Source organism: Ischnura elegans, chromosome 6 (assembly GCF_921293095.1).
Source record: "Ischnura elegans chromosome 6, ioIscEleg1.1, whole genome shotgun sequence".
NCBI classification, from domain to species: domain Eukaryota; kingdom Metazoa; phylum Arthropoda; class Insecta; order Odonata; family Coenagrionidae; genus Ischnura; species Ischnura elegans.
This window is the reverse complement of record NC_060251.1, coordinates 16,820,875-16,845,819: the sequence shown is the minus strand read 5'-3', so window position 1 is coordinate 16,845,819 and position 24,945 is coordinate 16,820,875. Positions and strand designations below refer to the sequence as shown.

The following is a 24,945-nucleotide window of genomic DNA, read 5'->3' as shown; positions in this document are numbered from 1 at the left end:
AGGAGAAGCGGTGGTGTAAGCAGTTGTGGAATATATAGTGGAGAAGAAGAAGGTGATGGAGGAGCTGACGATGACGTCATCGCACACACCGGAAGGGATTCCGCACTGTGCAGTTGAAAACCTTTATATTCCGAATATCATGATAGACCTGCGCAAGGATGTGAGCAGTCATAATGATCTTTAATCACAGGTCAGGGTAGCGTGGTACCACGCTATCGTGTAATACCCTCTGCGTGTACCGACATTCCCCCTTTAAAAGCTGATGAAATTATACAAATATAAATTTTACCCCTTAACCACTGACGTAAAAGTCTTGTTACAATACCAGTGACGTACGGTCTTGGAATCCGCAATAAAACAAAAATGCATAAAACATTTTAAAGTCATTTTATTGCTTATTTTAATGTTTCTTTGACTTCTCAACTATTATAAAACTTATATTTTATGTAATGCATTCCCAATACGAACCAACTTTTTCAGTAAAAATTGCTATTTGAAACACGATCAAAAAACTGATATCAAAAACACTTGAGTTGTTATTATTATCGTACTTTTTTAATTAATTACTTAATTATCCACGTTATGCAACTAAAAATGCTTCCTTACAATTAATTAATTATTACTATTATTCTTGAAAAACCACTAGGAATTTGTTTTTAAAACCTTTTTGAATTATTTCCACCAGCATTACGTTTATTGGTTTTTCCAATTTAGTGACATGAGGTCTCACAGACCGCTACTAAAATTCAGTTGCGAATTTTCAGGAATAAATAATAAGAACGTTAAATTTTCAGAGTGATATGTCCTTCTTATACAAAACTATGACGCTCACGAGGATAATAGATATTTTGAAATAGCAATTTTTAAAATGTTCATAATTTTAGAAATGCGGCAGTCTCTCAGACCACACGTCACCGGTTAATATTGATACAGTGGAATAAAAATTATTGTCATTCTTTCAATTGGTGATTTTCGATAGTAGTTGCCCTTAGCTAGAAATTCATCAATGGACGCCGATGCGAAAGAAAAGTGTTGGAATATAGAACCATATATCAATGTAAGCAAGAATAATTTAATTTTTTCAACTTTAGAACCAGGAGTTTATATTTTAGCAGTCATATTTTCGCTAAAAATTTAAAATGCAAAGGGAATATGAATATTCCACGATTTTCAGAAGATATTTGTTAATTTTTTAAGCCATGAAGTCATAAAACCTACAGTGCAATATGGTAGACGCTTATAGGTGGTAAACATGAATGTTACAGAGAGATTTGGAATGTGTGATTCGAACTTACGTAAAATATAAATATGAATGAATACATTAAGCACTAGATAATGTATCAGCACATTAAAATTATCCAACGTATTTCATATAACTTTGGGTCTATACGTTGCAGATACCCCAAGATAACTTATCAAAGTGCAAAATAACATAATGGATTACAGTCTTCTGGTTTCTAATCATCGTATATTTCTTACGAACAAGCCTTTTTTTTTACTAAACTCCATCTATTCCATGAAATGATAAATGAAGAGCAAACTTAGTAAAACATCGCCGAACACCGTTGAATACATCTATTCCATGAATTTCCTCGAAAATGTGTCAGAGATAAAGTATACAATCGTTTTCCATTTTTTCAAATCTTCCTCCTTCGTTTAAGATCTAACTTCCTAAATTTAACCTCCTCAGTACCCCCTCATTCCAAATTTCCTCATTTATCCTGATATTTGACATAATCTCCCTAACTCACATATCAAACGCTTCTATCCTTATTCCAATCTTTCCTGATTATGATATCCGCATAGCCGACCAAAGAGAGAATCCACATCAAGCATTATATATTTAACATAGCATATTTATCATTTTCTCGACCCAATTGAATGAAATCGCTAAAGACGACCACACCTTGCAACACAGAGAAAATTGCAAGTTGGGCCACGTTATAAAGAAAAAATAGCAATAAAGAAAAATCAGAAATAAACAATAAATCATCGACGCAACTTCATTTTATTCATTTCGGCATTCATAGAAATAATTAGCATGGAGTGGATGCCATCTTTTATTCTTCTGCAAAACTGCAATAGCAAACTTCAGTACACAAATAGATTCAACGGTGTCAGACGAGCTGTTGTGGAGCATGTCATCATGGAGGATAAATATACGATAGATTTTGCGATGCCCACTTACTCTTTTGAGTGAGTAAAACGCATTTCAACGCTACTTCGTTATCATCAGGATGACAAGGTAGCGTTGAAACACGTTGTACTCAATTAAAAGACTAACAAACGAGGGCGTTGTGATATATTTTTTAATTAACCCTTGCAGTCATAGGCGGATTTAGGGGGGGCATTGGAGCACGTACTCTCCTCCCCAGATACTTAAAAAATAAACAACTTTTTTAATACGGTTATCATTACGATCGCTAAAAATAAAAGGTTTAAGTGATATATTGAGGAGGCATCTTTTGGTGGAAAAGTTCAATTAATCTAGTAGTAGTGGTAGTATTGTGATTTAGGGTGCGTCGACGGCTACCTCATTTCGCACCACGATATATCATTAGATTACAATATTACAATGGATACAGAATAAAAAGATAGCCACTGTACATTTTGACCTCCTAAAATGGATGAGTAAACTTGAATTTTATTAAAAATACTTATTTCCTTGAGGAACCGAAGGGTATTAATTAAATTGGTAGGGTGGTCCCCATAAAGGGATTCTAGGTCTCCCTCAAGACTAATCCCTCACCGCGCGTCGCGGTAGGTACTTATCACATTCTATGAGGATACGTCGAATACTTAACGGGTATCTACAATCATCGCATTAGACTTATCTTCACTAAAGGGATACACATGAGTCAGAGAGCAGTGCCCTACCACAATTAATCTAATCATGAATGCAATTTACTTCAAAGAAGTTAGCTTGCAACCGGGCATTGCAACCTTTGAAGCATTTCACGAGAATGAAGTTGTAACTTGCGTGTGCACCCAAGAGGCGATGGGAGAAAGGTGTGGGAGGGAAGTGGAGGGGATGAGAAAAGGGGAGGGGGAAGGAGGGGACTGGAGGGAGGGGCGGGTGCAGGAGAGGGAGAATGGTGGGAAGAGAAGGGAGTGGGATGAATGTGGATTTGGAGGCTCGTCAAAATTTCGTTATTGGCGCTCTGCGGAGGGTTATGAGGCGGAAGGGAGGAGACTAGTCAACTCCAACTCGAGACGTGAGTGAGACATAAAAAGAGAATAGACTCGTTTATCACCATTTGAAAAAACTGATCAGAAAAGATAAAATTTGGTCTGAGAAATTAAAAAAAAAGTGAAGAGCAAAAAGTTGTCTATATTTGTGACAATTTTTAATTGAAGCCTGATGAAAACATTCGTTACAGGACATGTGGAAGGGAAAAAGGGCAAGGGACGGACCCGAATGAGTCTCATAGGACAGGTTTTAAGGAGAGAAGAAATACGTCGCTATGAAAAGGTTAGCGGATAGGAGAGAGAAGTGGAGAGCTGCGTCAAACCAATCTTAGGATTGTTGTCCAATGATCATGATGAAACAGGTAAGATTAAAGTAGGCTATTTGATTGTTGAAGTGACTCAGAGATTTCTTAAACCAATCTTTGGATGGTTACTATTGATGATGATGACGAAGGAAAGAAATTCCAAGAAAACACCACCAGCCATAAATTTGATAATATCGATTTTTTTGCAATTGTCACTGAAACATTACACGGAATGCGATAAAGGATAATAGAAAGACTATGAAGGGTGTGGCTCGCTGAGAGGGGGATGAACTTTGATGAGTGAGGAGGGGAAGAGAACATAAGAAGACGAATGAGCGTGAATTGATTAGGTTCGAGTGTGAGCACTTTGAAGGAGAGAAGGGCGTATATGCGGGAAGGATAGCGAGCGACAATTTATTTTCCCTTCTCCATGGAGACGAGTCAGGGAGGGGGCGGGGGGGGGGGGGGGGCTTAGCGTCGAACGTTGACTCCCCGTTATTTGTGTGAGCACCTTGATCTCGCACCACACCTCAAAGTGAGTGCTATTCTCCAAATGTACAGGGTGGAGAAATTTTTCTCACGAATTTTTAACCCTGGATAGCTGGTGTTAGTAGGAACCAAAATTTCCAATGACTTTTGGGTAAAAAACGCAGGTGCATTTTAAACTACAAAAAACCCAGCGCTATTTGTCTGCGGGTTTTCCCTGTTTCCGGATGCCAAGGATGCATCGGCAGGCAAAGCATACGAAGTTATGTGTTATTCAGATCATCTGGCAACAGAGCAAATTCGCGGCCAATCGGAGCGTTTGGCTCAAAGTTTTTATCGTTTGAAAATGATACGACCTAAACATCATTAGCAAATTTGGTCCATAAAGACATCATCTATCCAAGATTAAAATTTCTTGGTACAATTTTTCTCCACCCTGTGTAACGTGCACAATCAGTAGCGTAACTATGGGGGGATGGGAGGATAATGCGCCCCCCCCAAAGCCTCAGAAAATTTAAGAGTATTTAGAGATTTTTAGAGTAGATATTTAGAGTAAATTTTAGAGTATTTTGAGATTTTTTTCCCTGGTGGGATGATTTTTATTACGTAGAATTTCGATTGAAACCCAAATTATAAGCCCAAATAGTGTAAAATGTATTTCCAGACATGTCAGTTTGTTTTTTAAATTTCCCGCTGCCCTGAGGAGGAGGGGTGATTACGCCCCAAAGCATGTTCCTCGTTACGCCACAGGGAACAATATTTCACATGACTGAAATTAAGCGGACGAGAGACATGCAAATAAAATCATCAAGCTTCAGGTTACCTCTTTCACGTATAATGGACACAAAGATAGACAACTTTGTTATCTACACTTATTTTTATTTGTGAAAACAAATATAATCTGCGCCAAATGTGTCAGTATATGGGTAGATAAGGAGGTAAACATTGTATTAACACTTTTAAAATTAATTCTTAATGCAGTTTTAGAAATTTTATTTTATTCCTTTTAACTTATTACAAGGATTATTTATGATACTAATCAAATTTATTATTATAACAAAATTATGATATAAAATCAAATAATATATTTTTAGCTTAGTATTCATTTGAAGTAGGCGGTAAGCTGTAAAAAATTATAATAATATGACGTGGTCAACGGGGACACAAAGATATTTTTTGTCAAATTCCTTACTTGGCGACCATTTCCATGAAGAAGCACCAATAAAACTTATTTAATATCCTCTTTTAATTATTCAATTCAAGTAGCCTGATAATACATCTAGAAGGGAAATAACGACTGGAATCACAAATATCATAAAGGATTCACGGAGAGCATAACTTTGCGGAAGTAAGGAAGTTATCACTACATCTCCGAAATTCTTAAAAGAATGACATACTTTTTTAAACTAACATTATCCTTATTCTCTCTCTTCCGATTCATGGCCAAAAGAATGAAAATAATACGTCATCTAGTTGAGACTCCAGCTTACACAACCTCAACATTTATTTCACTGTGTTCGCGCGAGGGTTGTGATAAATATTTATTCATTATCGTATAAATCTCGGTAATTACCTTAGTCAGGTAAGAGTTCAAGATCATATGTTATAGAAATCATCAGTTTTAAAGAATGCTTCACACCCCAACTCCAAGAATTTACTTTTTGTTTGATGTAAATGAAATGAAGTGAAATTACTTCCAAGACTCTCGGCATGTATTATAGACAGCAATAGTAATTAATATACGCCTACAATAACAGCTAACAAATTCAAAAAAAAATTCTACAAGACCGAAAGCTTTGAGATTTACCTATTCCTCGAAAGCGATCAGTTATGAAAGAAACTCATGAAAATAGCAGTCTTCCTTTTGAAAAATTCGTCGGAAAACATATGAGTCACTGGATCAGAAGAATAGAGGAAACTCGTGAAATATTTCTTATTTTGACACAATATATCTCCGGGAACCGGAAGAGCCCAAATATTTCGTGGGTCGTTTGAAAGCTACTCCATTTTTAAATAGAAGACGTTCGAGCGACAAAAATTTGTTTTCTTCTGGATTTTAAAGGTTCATTCCAAGTCGGGAGAAAAATCCCATTGGTCTACCGAAATCTTTTGTAGGGAAGGCTTCAAATTATCGAAAGAATTCTGCAATACAATTGGGGCGAAAAAAATAATTGACGCACACACCTGCTCCTTCATTTCGAAACACAATTCAGCACAAGAAGTAGGGAAAAACTTGCGGGTGATCTTTCGTAGATATTTTAAAAATCAGCATATGGATGAACCTCTGCTAGCTAAATCTTAACATAGATCTCAACGCACAAACGTTTTATAATTTTGTTGATTCATGCGGAAGACAAAGATTACATATCTACGACTCATATTTCAACCTAAAATTGAAACAAACCAGTATTTCACACCGTGACGAATGAAAATTTGGGAATATGAGTTATACTTGGAGCGCTTAGGTATCCAGATGTCTCATGACGAGATATTGAAGACTACTTAAAGAGAAAAGCTGTCGAAAAAAAGCAATCATCACTTCGCCAACGAATGTTAGGTTGAAGTATGTAGATGGTAACACACAGATGGTAATAATCCGAGGGTTCAATAGGTTATATAAGTTCATTTTTCTCACAAAACATGGTAATTCTAAAGCCTCTATTACATGTAAACGTGTTTACACACGTAATCGCAATATTTATTTAAAAAATTTTGAAAGATAATCCTGGGGACAGTACCCAACGATAGAGGTGGGGTAACTGAGTAGCCAGAAAGGTATATCCGGAAGTCACTTGCTATGAGCAAAAATTTCGAATGACAGATTATGTAATGTAACTCACGTTTATAAATGCTAGCTAGAGATTAAAGATAACATGGACTGAAATGCTGTAGAAATTCCAGCAGGCGGCAGAAGCGAAAACAACAACTGTAAAAGTATATCCTCTCCAGATACACGCCAATAAACGTCGATTCATATGGCCTTCGAAAACATTAGGGCAATAAAAGTGTCACCCAAAAAACACAATGGTCTAGCACGTCGCTCCATTCTGCGCTTTCTCAACAAGCAGTTCAAAGTGGGTTACATCTCTTTTTATCGAGATAGGACGGAAGGAAAAACAACAAACTGCGTAGAAAACCGAAAAATATGAGAAGAAAAATGTTTTCTACTGCCTCCTAGGGGGAAATAGCCTAACTGCAGACAAAATTTTCGTTTCGCGTTTTTTAATATAGGAAAACAAAAGCTTGAAAAAGTGAAATAGTTTTGTTACCAAGGAAGCCGAATTACCAACGAGAGACGAAGCAAGAAAGAAATATTCATTAGAATAGCTCAGGCGAAGAGAACTTCCTACAAATAGAAGAATCTTCTTACAGCTGAGAATACAAACATAGAAGTAAGAAAACAATTCATCAGATGCTACATATGGAGTATATTTCTCTATGGAAGCGGGGCTTGGACGTTGAAAGCAGCAGAGAAGTCAAGAGTGTAAGCATTCGAAATGTGGTGCTAATAAAGAATGATAAAGATAAAATGTATTGACCGTGTAAGTAATGAGGAAGTGCTAAGAAGAGAGGGAGAAAAGAAAAGCCTCCTAAAAACCTTAAGCAGAAGACAGGACAACTTAGTTGGCCACATTATGAGGCATGGTAGCCATCATGCCTCATAATGTGTATTTTTATTTGAAGTAAAGTACTCTGCTCAAAAGTTATCAACAATATTTCGATAAATAAATCCACCAACTTGAGTTCATTTGTAATAATGCCGCACTTTTGAGTTACACATACATCGGGACATCTTTACCATAGTAGCATAAATATTATATGGTGTATAACATACTGAAGAATTTCCTGCCGTGTTACAGGGGTTTTAAGCCGTCGCGTCGTTAGGTGAGCAGGGAGGTTATTTACTTTTTGAGCCACCTGGTGGGTATTTATCCGTTAATAAATCTACTCACTACCCCGAAAGTCTCCTAAATAGGTGCGTGACGGGAGATTTTAGGACATTACAGTGAAAAGTGGGCTTTGTTTCATTTGCTCTAAATGATTGGGAGGTAAAATTACTCAATTCATGGGTGCGTGAAATGCATTTAAATGGTCGAAAAATCATTCTTTTTTCTTCAAAGTGTATCCGTTCTAATGCTGGATTTTTGCCCTTAAGCATGGATACGTTACTTGATTTTGTTAGAAGTTTCATCTTTTGCCGTCTTGGAAACGAGGAGTGCAATAATTATTGGGACGTTCTATTTTGTCACCTCATGCCTTTTGGCAATTGGTGAATTGGAACAGTGCCACTGGATGATTGATAGATGATCGCTTTCGATAACTTCAGTGTTATAATCGAGTTCACTTCTTTCTTTCTATTTTTGCATTGCTCACCTATCACAAACTACCCTGATTAAAACTATTATGTTGTTCAACAATTTAATTTGGGAGTAAATATTCCGGAGGCAAGGCTCTTAATTTTATTGAAAATGCTTATAAATTGGTACATCTCACCTAAAAAGTTTACTATCTTCATTTTGGACAACCTAAAACTGAATCGTGATCATGGCACTTGTTATTTGTTAGAGACTTTTGTTTTATGGTTGAATATTCTGACATTATGCCAGTCTGCGGCTTCCCGTTCCTGACTGTATTTTCAGAGCAGTCTTTTAGCTACGAAGGGATGATAATAATAATAAGAGATTTATCTTTGGATGACGGTGTTTCCTTTTGATAAAAGAAACCCTAGTGAATCAAACTTGTCATTCGATTGGAGTTCTTCTGTTCGTGAAGACACGAAGCGCCAAACAAAAAGTTATAAATATCTCCTTTACGTTCTAATTTAGTGAAGCGGAAAACTCTTGTGTTTGGCCACCCGAGCCTGGGTTATTTTTGCAACCATCCGTGATTCTGAAGCGTGAGAAGCAAGCATCACGAGTTATACTGAAATAAAGCCCTCCTACTCATCTAGAAGAAGATGCAATGAAATTTTTTACCCTTGACTTCAAGAATTTCTTAATACCAGCTAAAAAAATTTTTCTGTATAAAATATATCCAGAAAAAAATCAATTACTACATTTTAACAGCTTTTTCTGATATTTTTCAATATTTAAAGAAAAGCTTTAATATGTACTTACATCTACATGACACCCCACAAGCCGCCTAAAAGGTAAGTGGCAGGGGGTGTTAGGACGTGACGGACGATCATACGTGATACATTATTGTTATAGACAAATTTTGCATTGAACGGATATGTTTCAGAGATTTGGAAATTTTCCACAAATAGTTTTCATTTCACATACTCTTAGAAAACCTCTCATTGGTGCCCGTGCCTTAACTAATTATATGCATAGATATCACTTAGGTAAATACTCTCACTTGTTTGCCATATGGGGAGCGGACTTCCTTCAACGTAATGAGAATATGATAACCTTTGGCATCTATTCACTGTTTTGAGAACCACTTGGGTAAAAGTTTTAATATATCGCATCAAATTTATCGTATCTGATACACCATGCGTTAGGGAGGAAGATTTGCGCCCCTCAGAAATCACCGTAAATTAATATAGTGTAGCATATATGATACAAAATGCAGTGAAGCGTTAATTTCATTTGGTGCCGGCAGATGAAAAAAGATTTACAATTTATTATCCAGTAAAGCGCAAATTTACACCCATGGCAGTCCTCCTGTTTTCGTAAATTAATCACTGATTTCAATGCAGTTCTTCACATTCTCTTTTTAAATATCCCTGAGTATAGAATTAGTTTCTCGATCGGACCCAGGAGAGAAAATGATCGAATAATCCTAACAGTAGAGCTTGTTTCCTTCAGTGTCGTAAAAAAAGAATTACTCCTCTTATATTATCTTAGATTAATAATCTGTTCGGCAACTCATCAGCATTTGCATAAGGCAGATACTATTTATACAATACATTATGTAAAAATGCGTAAATATAGGTTTCTTCTTGCTGATGGTATTTGCCTAAGGAAGTTTGACTGAGGATAAAGCTAATTAAATTCCATAAATATAAGAAAATTAGCCAATACCAATTGTTTTGCATATTTGTTACCCATACTGTCATTCTGTAGCTTATTCTGTTTCAGTTATCTGTTTTTTAATATCTGCTTTAGTTATCTTTTTAGTTATTTGTTGTAGCTATTCATGCTTTATTATCTTTTACCGAGGCGTCATACTCCACCGTGGAAATTTGTGTCTTGTACGGTAGAGTCCACTAATGTCCACAGAGTATAATATAGTCTCGGCAGCTTAAGTGGCTAATGCACTCGACCAGAAATCTGGGGATCCTGGTTCGAATCCCGGTCAAGGCGAACGATTCTTCTAAGTGAATTTTCGCACAATTCGTGCATTGCGGGGGACTCCGTTAAGTTACTACCGTGGATATCATTGGCATAATTAAATTATTAAGGAACTGGTACCCCTGTTTTTCAAGCTAATGGCGTAAATTTTAATCAGGTAATGCAGCTGAAATAAAAAAAGAAAATACGTCCGGCGGAGCGAGTTTGAATCGTCGTCTTTTGGTTCGACATAGCTTTTTACGTGTCTTCCCATGATCTACCTTCGTGCTCTCTAGTATTTTATTTATTTATTTCCATTCCACCGAAAACAGTACACATTCGCCTTTACATCGGGGTGTGATAAACATTTCAACAATAGGGTGGTTTCCTATTATTTTTTATTGTCTAAATCGAAAGATTTTTACTACTGGAGTACGCATTTCACGCTCTTAGATTTTCGAATGACGATATCTATTTTTCGCGATTAAACGAAAAGTGAAAAATTTCAAACGCGCGAAAACGCGATGGCTAAGTAGGAATGATGGGAAAAGTCCGTGTGACGTATTTCTGGTTCCCGCTGCCGCCCTGTGAGGTGACCTTGAGGCGAGGCTCGAGCGCTTATTCGACGCAGGATGCTAGCAGGTAGTAGAGTACCCTACTAGCAGGTAGCGCTTGGCTTAAATAAGGATAATTAATACCTTATCAAACGAAGGAAACTTTCCGACCTTAGACAGTTTTAAAAAGTGATTGTTAAGATATGTTTCCCTGAGCTCTGTGACTCATGCATGCATTGGTAATCTCAGATTATGTAAAACTCCTATCCTCTCGTGCAGAAACTAGGTCCCTGTGACGTCATGTGGAGTGGCATCGCATGGGCGCCAATCTAGCCTTTATCAAATGAGGTTGTCACATGTCTAAACTGGGATTTCTAAAACCAAATAATTTGTGTATTATGAATACAGTAATGGTGGGTAACGAATCGCAATCAATGCATTTCGCTTTCTTTGATGAAGGAAACTACCCTATTGCACGCGCACCACCATTTTCTCAATCATTTCATTATTTTTACGGTGGAAACTAGGGAATCGTGGTAGCCTTGTGGGTGGAGTGCATGGCACTGGTTCCCCTGCACTGAATGTGTGAACTTAACTCATTTCGGGGTGAGGTCTACCCTCACCTACTCTCACTATCTTTCGGGTTGAATCACTGTGCGAGTGACAATTGATACCATGGCGTCGATTGTTGTCGCGTCTCTTTTTTGCAATGCGCAATGTTGACGTTTCCTCCCTCGCAATCCTCCCTCCCTCCCTCCCCCTCTCCTCTTCGGGGTAATCTTCTCCCATTGGCCATTCGCCTATCTCCCAGCTGCCAATCACGCGTCTTCCCTCTACCACCTCGCCTTACTTTTTCTCTCAAATAATGCCACGAGCCAGTTTACACCCCTGCCAACTTTTCCTGCAAGACTAAACCCATGCGGCCGGCGTGGATGACTCATGAGAAATCCTCTGTGAGAATGATTACATCGTGTCCATTCAGTATCTTGCAGTAATTGACACTGAAGAAATTTGAATGAAAATTTTTACCATCTTTGCGGTGTATTTACGCACCATCATCAGTGCTTTATCCTGTGCTAAGAGTTCTCTTGGATTATTGTTTAAATTTTCCACTTTTGATGCTCCAAAGAGGCGTTTCTGTTTGGCGTTGCTACACAGCTTACATCTCTCAGACCTATACTCCAAGACACTGAATCGACGAAAAAAAATGAGTTCAAGAGAAAGAAAAAATGATTATACATTTAATTCAAGTAGACTTCCGGTTAAGGGAGGGGTACTCCTATAAATCCGCGATCGCCGGGATGAGGCAATGACCGACCATAAAAACTTTAGGAACGCCTCAGGTAGCCGGCGGGCCTGTGCGCCACCCTACGGCACACAGATTATAGTATGCTTTTTTTCAATTACCGTAGTATGGTATTTTTATTTATAGGAGCCTATATAAAATTTCATCATTTGTAAAATCATACTTTTAGTTATAATAATAACCAGTTACCGTGGTTGTTGAATTAAAGCCAATAATCGCTCTATCAAGAAAGCACTAGTCGAGTAAGGTACATCTACATCTACATAATACCCCGCAAGCCGCCTAAAAGGCGTGTGGCAGGGGGTGTTAGGACACCAGCCGTTTACAGCTAAAAAAAAAATAAAAAAAATAAAAATGAAGTGCTCTAACGATGTTGGGACTAGCGTTTATTAAAGTCCTTTATGGTTCGGAGGAAAAACGCATTCCCATATCTATCCGTTCGGCAAAACATCTCTCTTAATTTATCGCTTCAATCGGATCTGGAAATATAGTGTGGCTCTAATATTATGTTCTCTGTGTCGCTCTTAAAGATATCCATTCCCAATTGTTCAAGCAATATAAGCCTAGCGCGCAGCCTCCGAGTCTCCAACGGCTCCCAGCCTAATTCGCTTAACATCTGGGTAACACTGTTTGTAGCAGTTTTTGACGAAACGCGCAGCCTTCCTTTGTATTTTATTCAGTTCGCGGATTAAATATTTCTGCACCGGATCCCATACGCTCGCTGCATATTCAAGGTGCGGTCGGACGAGAGCGAAATAGCACCTTTCTTTTACTTTCTCATCCCAAAATTTTCCCATAATACGCTTAACGAATCCTAATTTCTTCAGGGCCATGCCGCAAAAATATTCTTTATATGTGTTCCCCACGTGAGGTTCGAGGTTACCGTAACTCCCAGGTACTTCACTTCGTCTGTTGCCTTTATGTTAATGCCATCCACTGCATAAACATGGTTAGAGTTGGACGAATTCCGCAAGAAATGTACCGCCATGCATTTGCTCAGATTAAGTTCGAGTCCCCACTCTTGGCTCCACAAATGAAGGTAGTCGACTGGGAAGAGCACTTGGCTGCCTATCGACGGGTATCGGGTTCAAATCCCGGGAGAAGCCTTCGAACATTCCCGAATTAAAATCCTCGAAGTTTGAGGAGGCTAAGGGAAAGCAACTGCTCCCCCCTCTACCCTGCTCTGAACGTGGGAAATGTACCCCCCCCCCCCCCCGTGGCTTCGTCCGGGGCGAATTATACTCTCATCTATCCCAACCAACTTCACCGAATCGAACGCACAGTAAGTCCTACTTACATTTAAAACTAATCCACAAAGAATTAGATGCATTCGAATTCATAAATATTTATTTGTTCTACCCATCATTATTTCAATGGATTGTAATTGTATGTAAAAATCGATACGTGGGAACGTCTTTCACATCGATCGATTATCGATACTTCATGGTCGTTGAGTGTTTGGTATGGCACTGCTTCGAAGGCGAGCGAAGACTGTCGAGATGAGTGTCCCTCGTCTGGATGTCCCGCGCGACTGTCTTTCGTCACCTGAGCCTACCCTTTCCACCGCTGCCTCCCCTTTAAAACACACCCCTCTTGGCATGGACCCCTGTTTGGCCCCTCTCCGCATGGACGCCCCGAGAAACAGAGAAAATAAACGCGAGAGAGAGAGCGAGAGCAGAGGTCGCCACCGTGACTAAACGTCTAAACATATACACCGCACTATTCTAGCGAAGGGGTTTCCACCTGCAGTAGCGCGACGACGTCGATAGCAGTCGACTTCCCGCGCGATTCTCCACACGCAATCAACGGGCGAAAAATTAGCATTATTTTCACTCAATAATTCAACCTAAATGTTTTAGGCACGAATATTATATTAGAGAATTCTCAAGTACGCCGCTAGAATTGCTGCTCCGCGCGCATTGAGATCAGATTTCAAAATCGCCACTCGCGGCGCTAACAGTCACTTATATCCCGAGTCCTCTGGATGGCAGAAGGTTATACTATATAGTGTATTATCCAAGGCAATCCAGAGGACTCTGCCTACATCCACTTTTCACGATGATATAAACGGTAGTGATACGAAACTCAACCAAAACACGTATAAACCACAGGCGATACGTTTGTCAACTAAAACAAACCACTTCGTCTACGGTGACTGGCGAAACATTGAACGAGACACAGCTGCCTGGTGGCGCTGTGAAAAAAAATGCGCGCAAAATGGCAACAAATATAACGCTAAACCAACGTTTTCTTGGATCTCCTTCAATGGAGTCCCTTTTGTTTTAAGTTTGGTTTGGATAGGTAAGGGTAGAGCTCACTCCAGATACAGCCACAGGCCGTGAGAATGCCACAAATTCAATGCAGGGGGACTAGCATTCTGGACCATCTCTCACTTGCTAGGATTTTGCTGGAAGGGGATGTCCTAAGGGTTCAACGGGGAACTGAACCCGGGACCATTCGATCAGCAGCCAACTGCTCAGCCGATTAAGCAACCTTGCTCCCTAAGTTATGAAAAAAGGCATGAAGGGCTACTTGTTACATTGTTGATTTATTTCACATTGATTCTTAATTGACCAGGTATGTTGGTATGGTACTCGATGGAGGCGACCAATATCTTCGGAAAGATACCCAGTTTCTTTACACTTCCAGCAAAATTCTTGAGAGAAAACAAAAAAATAATTCGCATAACCTCCTACCACACACCTCCATGCTCTCCATAATTGCAAGTGGTCACGGAAGTGTTTTTGCAATCGTCGCGGTCGTTAGGTACTTTTGACTATTCACACCCTGTGGGTGTATTCAAGTCGGGAGAATAGGTGGGGAAACGTGAGAGAGAAGGGGTTGGGTGGAGAGGGGGTGGAGGCCAGGGGAGGGGGAAGCCGTTATCATCCAGGAAAAGAGAATCGAAACCAGATGGTGAGCTGCTCGCGTATTTAAGCTCTCATCAGAGTCAACGCCACAAACGCCCCATCCAATTTATTTACTCCAACATTTCAGCGAGTCTCCTCAAAATTAAACGAGACACTCAAATTTTTCGCCTAGTATTTATTCGCATCATTGGAGAGGAGGCGGAACGACGAAGTGCTGGACATGGTGGATGAGGAGAGGCAGATGAGATACGCAGGAGACAGAAGATGTGGATGGAGCGAGTACTTAGCGGGGATGGGATGTTGAAAACAGTGTTAGAGGGAAGAATGTTAGGGAAACGAGGGAGGGGAAGGAAAAGAATAGGATTTTTTGATAGAATGAAAGGGAGTAGGCCTTATTGTGAATTCAATAGGGACGTGGTTGAAGGGGAGGGAAGGCTCACGGAATTCTACTTACGTACTCCATGAAACCTACCTTAATCGGTAGAATACTTAATAATAATTAAAAAGTAACCAGTTTGATTCACATGATAAACTTTGATGGTTGAAGGAGGTATTCTCATTGATACATGACCTCAAATCATCTGAAATCTAGTCCGGCGACTGACTCATCGAAATGAAATTTAATCCCTTCTCTCCATGCTTTCATACCCTCGAGCGTATGCACGTTTGAAGGTCAATGGAGACAACAACGACGTCGATTTGAATTTTAAATGCCCACTTCTCGAGCGAAGGGTTGTGATTGGAACTGGCGCGACAAAGGAGGAGAAACGAAAGACCTGGAGGATATCGGGGAACGAATCTGAAGTGGTTAGAAAACAGAGGGAACTGCTTTAAATGGAACACAATGCTACCGTAATGGCCACCTTGAACTCTAGCTTCGCAAACCTGGAATCAGGCTGAGCTGAAATGATTTTATTGCCCTCCCTATTTGGTCACTGGAGAATGACCTATTGACGGTTAGTCCCTCGTTGCTGAAAGCCTTTTATAACGACTACTGCGTAACATGCATGCTCATTAATTGATCTCTCTCAATCCAATATTACGTTTTTATGTCCGAGTTTTCGTTCTTCAATGGGATATAATAATACTCTAAGGTCTGTGCGTGGATGTCCACGCAAACGCAGCGTTTTGAAATGGTGAAATAAATGAGTTACGATTGGATTCCATTCTTTTGATGTTATTTTCGTCGTGAAATAATATCAAACCCCTTTACTTTTTTTTACTGTTTCGAAAACTAAGCCAACGTGATAGAAAGTTGTCCAACGTTTCAACAAGCTTTCACAACGGTGATTTATTCAGATCGTAAAACCACTGCGTGAATAATATAGGAGACAGACAAAGAATAACTTTGTATTGTAGTAAATATGAAGACAAAGGTGATCCAATCAGGTGGAAAAATAAAATCAAGCAGGATTTAAAACAAAATTATTCATCGAATCGTCAATCAAAATACTCAAGGTAGGGAAATTAATTGAGCTATTGTTTTATGCCTTTTAAAATAGCAGTTAGATAAGGATAACGTAAATTCCAAAATTTTATTATGACAGCTAATAATGCGGATAGCCAGGTGACCCTTATCTGTGTCGCAAATATGAATATTGCGCTGGAGAGAAAATACCGAAGTAAAGTTTTCGGAACAGTTAGTAGTTTATAAAAATCTACTCTATGTGATCTGAAAACTTCAATTTGATGGCACAATCTTTAAGCAGGTTAAACTTTAGGTAAATTGGGTTTTTTTCTTTCTCCTAGCCTCAAATTTTAACGGTGATTAGTGTCATGAAGTGTAGTTCTTTAAGAATTAATTACACAATTTTTCGACCAAAGTATCGGTACATTTTTATGCCTTATTTAGGGCTATCAATGAATATGAATACATTAATTTGTTAAATAAATCGTATTTTTTATTTCATTAATGTAAAAACATTGTAATAAACTTTCATAACTTGATGCGTAAAGGGTACGAAAAAAAGACTGCTCTTCCAGAAAATAAAAGATATATTTGCGACCGGTTTCGATACGGCGTATCTGGCCAGATCAGCTAATATATCTTTTATTTTGTGGAACAGCAGTCTTTTTTTTCTTGCCCTTTGTGCATCATGAAGGAGTTTCACCATGTTACGCCACCCGACATCGCACTTCCATAACTTTCTGCAAAAATTAATGTAAATACATTAATTAATAGCCCTGAAGAAAGTATAAAAAAATATACCGAAACGTAGGCAAAAAAAATTGCATTAAATTCTTAATGGCCTACATACCCTCTATGCTACTAACCAACGTTAAACTAAAGGGAGTCAGATTGCTGGAGCGGGAGCGATATATCCTCTTAAGCGGACAAGCGGGGAGTCGCAATGGGGCGATGGAACCAGGATGAAAAGTCGGAAGGTTAACAGTATGGGGTGATAAGGGAGTAGGTACTGTGTTAGTTCATGGGCGAATTTTAAAAGTTTTATGCTGGCGACGCCAGCAATACCGCCGGGAGTTTAGGGGCTATTGAACAGCTCCATTGAAAGCGTAGTAATAGCGCGAAAATTATTTCTAAGCGTTCCTGGAAAATTTGTGTTAATTAGCCTCCGAAATCAACTTTTAAAGCACTATGTAAGACTAACATTTATGTAAACTTTGATGTTTTTGCTTTCATTGAACTTAATTTTACAGGATTCGTACTTTTATAGGGAAAATTTCGTACTTTTTCTTGGGAAAATTTAATTTGGGGTGGGGGGGGGGGGTCAGGCTCCCTTTGCCCCCTCCCCTCCGCCCAGACCTCTGTTCAAGCGTTAGTTCGCTGAAGAGACGGATTGCAGGTTAAAGAGGGAAAGGAGCGTGATGAGTTCGGGGAGGTCTTTGAATATTTGACGAAGTGGTCTCCCGACGCACGACCTTTTAATCTTCCAATCTAGAGGGCCTGGTCATCGAGTCCACACGTGCCATCTGCTCCGAGTGCATTGTGGGTCTCTACTCTTGGGAGGTCCACCCACCACGTCTCCCCTATTAGCTTAGCTGCCCGGGCCCTTCGGTCAACAGGACACGTGGCTCCCACCAATCTCCGACGCTTTGACGAGGCAATCATTCAAACAAGGCACAATCTCGCAGCGCACTCGAAGTAAAATGTTCCTGATTGTACCACAATGATGTCCTCCAGGTTGAAAAAATTTCCACATGATTATAACGCGAAAAAATAGTGAAACAAGGCGTCACTCCCGAGGAGATAATGCTACACGACGCAAATTAGCTTCAAATGATAGGCGAAGGTTTCTCGGTTTTACCACCTTGTGACAATATTCATAAATGTTCAATATATATTCAAACGTTTTAAAAATAATCCTGTTAAGAGATAATTCATATTTTAGTTATTATTGGTTTTCCGGACAAAAGTTCTTTTTTCCCTTCACATTCCTCGTTTAAAACATGCAATGCTGAGCATTGGAGTATTTTAAGGGAGAAATTATTCGTTTTGGGGGGAATTAGATCAGATAATTCGTGCGGATTTAAATTTTCCACGAGGCTATGAAGGTTCAATTAAATAACAAAAAATTTTATCTGGGCATTAACTTACAAAGCCCAAACAAATTTCAAATAATATATGAAGGTTTCTAGATTATTCCTAAAGGATGACAACATTCATACATACGGAATATTTAGAAAATTATTTTGTGCATTAATTTGAGATGAACGGTCAATTATCACCTGTATGTTCAATTCATGAATTATAATTACAATAGGAACTCAGGTAAAACTGGAATAGTATGTCAACTTTCACGTTTTCAAGGGGAAAATAATAGTCAGGTTATTTAGAAAATGATAGGATTGCAGTTTTCTTGAAATACTACCTGGTTCTTGAAATCGTAGAATTTCAATGAGATGAGATACAAAATGCTGCTTGATGCAGTGAATGTGACCTATTTAGTTACAAAAGCCTCTTGAAAGTCATGACCTTTTAAGCCTATACTTAGAAAAAAGTTAAAATAGGAAAATGAAATTGTCTAAGCATGATGCGAATGGCTTGATAGGATTTTAACCCATAATATGCGAAGTATTCATTAATATTTCAATTTTAACTGACACTGCAGCGATATTTAAGGGTAGAAAAACTATTGAAGGTAGGAAAACATTCACAAACAAACTCGTAAACAGTTTCGGGACGTCGGAAAACTGAGATACACAAAAGAAATACGTACAGGGTAAGAAGGATGAGCATTCAAAAACTGGAGCCACAATTATCAACAATGTCGATTAAGATATCATAATCAATCTTACATATTTATCAGGAATTGATTCAAGAAAAATAAAAAAAATCGATTAGAACTTCAGTTTTCAGGATTTTAAATTGTTTTTGAATCATCGTAACGGAAGTAATCAAAGTAAAAGCACAAAATTATTTTATGTATAATAAATAAAATAAATTAAACTAGCCTTTAGGATATCAGCACATCCAAAAATTGATAAAAGCAAATATTCATAACTGGATTAAGAAGACTTAAATACAAGTAAACACAAGAAATAACCTTAAACCAAAACCAATGAAAGCCACAGCATAACACATGCTACTACTCTAAAAAAATAGGACATTAGTATAAATGATTCATAAAATCTTACCTAGTGTTGAATATTCTTGATTTTTCTAGAAAAAACTACTAGGTGAACACAAAAAGCAGTATAAACAAATGCAGCAACTTCACCAACGATCAATCACCAAAATACTAAATTGAAAGAACCAATGTCATACACAGAGTCGTACAACTGATGCAACACTGTAAGCGAATGCTTCATTGAAATACATGAAATGATAATGATAGTAAATTAATAACATACTTGATAAGAATTCAAACTTTAAGAGGTTGTAAGATTTCCTTCCTACTTAAGGTATTTTCAGGTATCTTCGGCTGATAATATTAACTATTGGAATTGAAGATGAGAAAAAGACCATATCATTGGTCATAATCTGAATTTTTACTCACACATTTGGTTTTCAATTAACTTTGAAAATAATTAATTACGAATCAAAAATCAGCATTAAATGTAGCAGAAATTACATCTCAATAGAGTAAAGAATGGTTTCAACTTTTTAAATCATTCTTAACAGAAGATTCTGAATATGGGTTGAAATTTCACACTTTCACGAAATCTGAAATAGCCAGTAACGATTTACCATATAAATGAACATCAATACTGTCATATAGACCATTTTTAATTGTTTTTATTGTAATTCAAGCGAATATTGCAACTTTTGGAAAAATGTTTCCTTATGAAAAAGGAATGGGTAGACCTTTGGATTTCAATAGATCGTGTTAGCGCAGAAGATAATTTTTTAAAGATAAATTCATTATGTTCAAGTGGTATACAAAGCCTAAAATCCAGTTCACCCATTCAAGTTTATGGCCCTGGTTACACTATATGTTAACTTGTTCGAGTTCATGTACAATTTACTTGATTTGGTTTTGACGGCACGAACTTCTACGAATGCATGAACCAAATGTGAGCAGGTTATAATTTTCCATTCATGCATTGCTAATTTTTTAAATGGAAACAGGATGAATATTTGCGTCCATGCATTTACACACTAACCGCATTATTGCATCTTTTAACTAGACCTTGAAGTCCGTTTTACACGGGGCACGTAATTTCGCTGGTTAGAACTGCATTAATGTAACTACATTATGGCGAATGCTCGGACGGAATTAGAACAGGGGCTATTTTGCCATCTCAAATCCATGCATTCTCGCATGCTTCCCAGCAATTCACCGCTTTACAAGACGCAATTTTGATCAGTTCGCGCGTCAGATTTTGAAATTACGTGCCTCATGTAAAATGAACTTTCCATGAATGAAGGAAATGCCAAATGCCAAGAGCACCCACCACCGTCAAGTTTCAAGGCTCCCCCGAGGGCAGAGTCTATCTCCGCGAGAAGGTTGCCCGTGATGCTGGAGGACTTGGGTCGAGCACCAGCGGCACCGCTGGCGGAGGGAGCGGGGTTCGTGCACCGGCCGCAGACCTTAGGCCGACGCCAGGTGGCGGAGACATGCGGCAAGCCGAGGTTGCGAAGCACGGGAATGTCTACTTCTACGGGGCAGCCGAATAGAGAAAAGCAAGCGGGGTGATGCAGGGGAAATTGAGGCGATGTAAAGCATAGGATTTTAGATTAATACCATCTCAATGGAATACTAAGGATGGAAATTACTCGAAGAAACGTCAGTGGTCTTCCACGCTTCTCTACTACCAGGCAATGGGATTCATCGTTCAAAGAAATACCCCTGAATCGTTCTGTAATTTCCTGTCTAACATGCATGATTCTTTCCGCCGCAGACTTAAATCATTCCAAATATATTGCTTAGACTAGAAATTATCTTTTATGATGATCGAGGAAGAATCAAGTCCACATCCATTTGGATTTATATTTGTTTGAGGTAATATTTTTATTGGTAATATTTTCTAACGACTGATGTAAAACTTTGTTCCAATGGACTCTTTGCCAAGACAATAAAATAGTGTTACGTGAATTACAATGGTATCATGTTTCAAGTTGGCCAGAAAAATCTTAACGAACATTTCGAAATTATGTCTTTCAATTCGCCGTTATCAATATGAAGACAATATTCCAATATATTTCTTAAAACTAATATCTTTTACGCGGTCCTCATATTCAACAAGTTAGAGGTGATTTGTCACAACGGCTTGTTTCCAGGTGTTTTAAATTTCAGGTGAACACTATTTCACTATCTTAGTGCAGAGTATCTTTTAATGAAGTTTTATATGAGCTTTTGGAAAATTACACCAATAAATAATATATAAATCCAAATGGATGTGGACTTGATATTTATTTGAACATTAGAAAAGATAATTTCCACTCTAAGCGAAATATTTCGAAATGAGAATCAAAATAACTTAATAAAATGAATTATTATACAATTTTCGGATTACACAACACCAAAATTATCCGTATTTTGTTTTTTATAGCGGTTGCCGACATTGTGCCCATCCCATTAAGTTCAGAAAGTAATCATTATTGACTCCCAATGGATCTTCATTTCCATAGATTACCGACAAGCACGATAATCCATTGAGGGATAATAACGAAATGTGAATCAATATTTTCGAGAGAAATAACAGTTAAGGAAATTTCTGCTCGAATGGAATGAAGAAGTTCTTGTACCTCAAAATCAAGATCAATGATTACTGCTGTCCACAAGCAAAGCCCACAATCATTTAACAAAATTTAGGGAAAGTAAGTGAATTATGGTGGAGATAATTTCAACAACTGAAACTGAAGTGAAACTTAGAGCAATATAAAATCACTCTTCGAAAGAAGCGACTTTTTGAGCCATTTTCCGAATCAACGACCGCAGATCCAGATTCTAACCACCTGGCAGTTGAGGGCGTGAGAGCGACGCGAAGCTTTCAAGCGCCAGAAAGTTAAAGAAATCAGCGGGAGATGGCGAGAGTGCCTGGGCCAGGAGATTCCTCCATTTGATCCAATCAAGAATTAATTGCTAAATTTTATCCTAACCTAAAAATTATCTTTGTCATCTTAAATCACTCAAGTTGCTACGCATATTTAATTATTCCCGAAAAATTATCGGTCAGCCTTGAGAACGAAATACTGATGCTAGCCAGATATGATTTTTATCGCAAACAATTTATAATAATTGATGGCTTAATGACTAAATTTCCATAATTGATTTTGATATACTCTCCTAAAGTGGAGAATTCCCTTTATCATCTAATTCATGGTGATAAACGTTCAAGATTGGGATATATAGCGTGGAAAACCACTGACGTAGAAGGTACACTGGTAACATGGTTTTGAAAATAGCAAAAATAATAAAAATTGCAAACTCACTCTGTACACACTTGTGATCCATAAAAAATGCATAATTTATAAAAAATAAAAGATATAAGCTTAAAAAGGGATTCAAGCCATGCCATGCATATTAGATATTATATGTTTCATGCAAATTGTTACTACATGGTACGTAAAACAGACAGGGATAATATATGCAGCTATCTTGGTAATGAGGTGAGTCATCTAAATAATTTCCGCAAGTAAATGCTTCTCCTCAAAATGTTTTTAAACTAGGCACATACGCAGACAAGATTTTCCCTCGATTTAAAAAAATAGTGAGGCTCAACCTCGAACTGGGACAATTGAGCACAATTATAATTGAGTACAATATATTATATTAAGCACAATATAATTGAGAAAATGTCGGCTCTCAATTTATAGGTGGGTAGATTCAATTATCTCGTTTTTCGTAAATTACTAAAAAATGTTATTCTGCGGCTATTGAAAGCGATTAGTGTAAGGAGGAATCCATAAACAGGGGGACATACTTTGAATGAAGGATTTTATTGGCGAAAGAGTAAGGGAAAGTTCAACTCAGTTGCACATTGTTGGACGAGTTGTCCCTAAAGCAAAATTACTCTTAATTAATTATTCACCTTACTCTGAAATACAACTCCGGAAAAAATACATAGTCATTAAAATCATAATAAATTGCAAAATTAAATGCAATTGAAAAAAATTAACGAAAATGAAATGACAAACACGAGCCATTTTTGTGCACTGAAAGGATATTTACCTAGGGAAAATTAGAGGCAGTCACAAGATTCCCGAATCTGAAATGGTGCTATTTACTTAGAGAGCTTCCTACCACTTTATACGAATTCAAATGATTGATTTCGAACAGATTTTAAAAAAATTGTAATATCTTTGTAAAAAACTTAAAATAAAAATAGTTTTAAGAAAGCTTTATTTTTCTGCCTCTTACTTCTTGCCTGTTTGCTGCTAACTTGGCAGTAAGGGTTGAGATTCTAAGCTTAAAGTACCTAACTTTTCATGAGTTTGAATGCGTTATGTACCAAAATGCACTAAATAAATAAAACTAACAAAATAAAAACTCCCATTTACAAGAGATATAACAGATATAACTTCAGTGATGTAAAAATATTTCAATTCTTTTTATTTTTATATTTCGTGTACATCACGGCTTGTTTTCCTCCTCGGATGAATAAGTCCATTTCGAATTCACATGAGTCACTCCTCTGAGACGGTAGAACCCATTCTAAAAATATACATTCTTCAAAGAGGCACCTGGTGTTACAAGGAAAAAGCATCTTTCGGGAGGAGCAGAGAAATAAATCTACGCAGCTTGAAGCTCACAAATATCCTTCATAAAAATAATTTTTCACGATCTATTCAACTCTATTGACGAAGAAAGTGATACAAAAACGGTTAAAGTAGAAATAAGTTCGTCATTAACTACCCAAAGAAGGAAGATCAACGCATTTGATAGTATGAAAGTTATAAAAGGCGTGGAATTACGTACGAGTGTGATTCTAATAAAAAATCCAAATCACTTCGCACACAGTAATCCCATACTAGGGACAGGGATCTAACTAAGGGACATTTTTATTTTATTCATCTTGGCTATCATGACGTTTAGTGTGAGCTCTCAGAGTGGTATCTACTGCTGCACAATCATTCTCTCTTTAAAGAGTACCGTTGATTAATTAGATTTTCCTCTAAGTTCATGTGTTTTTCAGGTAAGTTTTTTTACTGTTAAATTTAAATAAAATAACTTCTACAGTTTCCCAAGCTAGGGTATTTTGGCTTTAACTTGGTACAGGCATTATAAAACAATGATGTCTCCAGGATGTATCCCTAAGTTGACATAGCTCAAAAAAACAAAACAAAAAAAAACAAAAAATTGTGGGTCAACAATTCCTAATATTAAAAATGCAAGGGGTCCTCAGAGTTTTGGTTAACATTTACAGTTTGCGGTTGCTTCGTACGGTATTTTTATTTATGCTAAAACATGAAACCTGTATCAAGTATGGGCTAATGACTGTATTCTAGCCATGGCTGTCAGCACAGCTTCCAAAAAAGAAGACAATGCGAAACACAGCTCGCGCTCTTTCTGCATGACGTTCTCAAATCGGGTGAATCAAAAAGACAACTTGATG

The 24,945-nt window shown here is 37.8% G+C and overlaps 1 protein-coding gene across 1 annotated transcript in view; it reads right to left on the bottom strand.

Moving 5' to 3' along the window:
* The window catches only part of LOC124160493, a 178,806-nt gene that overhangs the window by 130,295 nt on the left and 23,566 nt on the right, over positions 1 to 24,945 (bottom strand). The window contains exon 2 of the mRNA XM_046536350.1: positions 20,842 to 21,045. Within this exon, the coding sequence (XP_046392306.1) occupies positions 20,842 to 21,045 (204 nt within the window). The remainder of the gene's footprint in view (positions 1 to 20,841; positions 21,046 to 24,945) is intronic.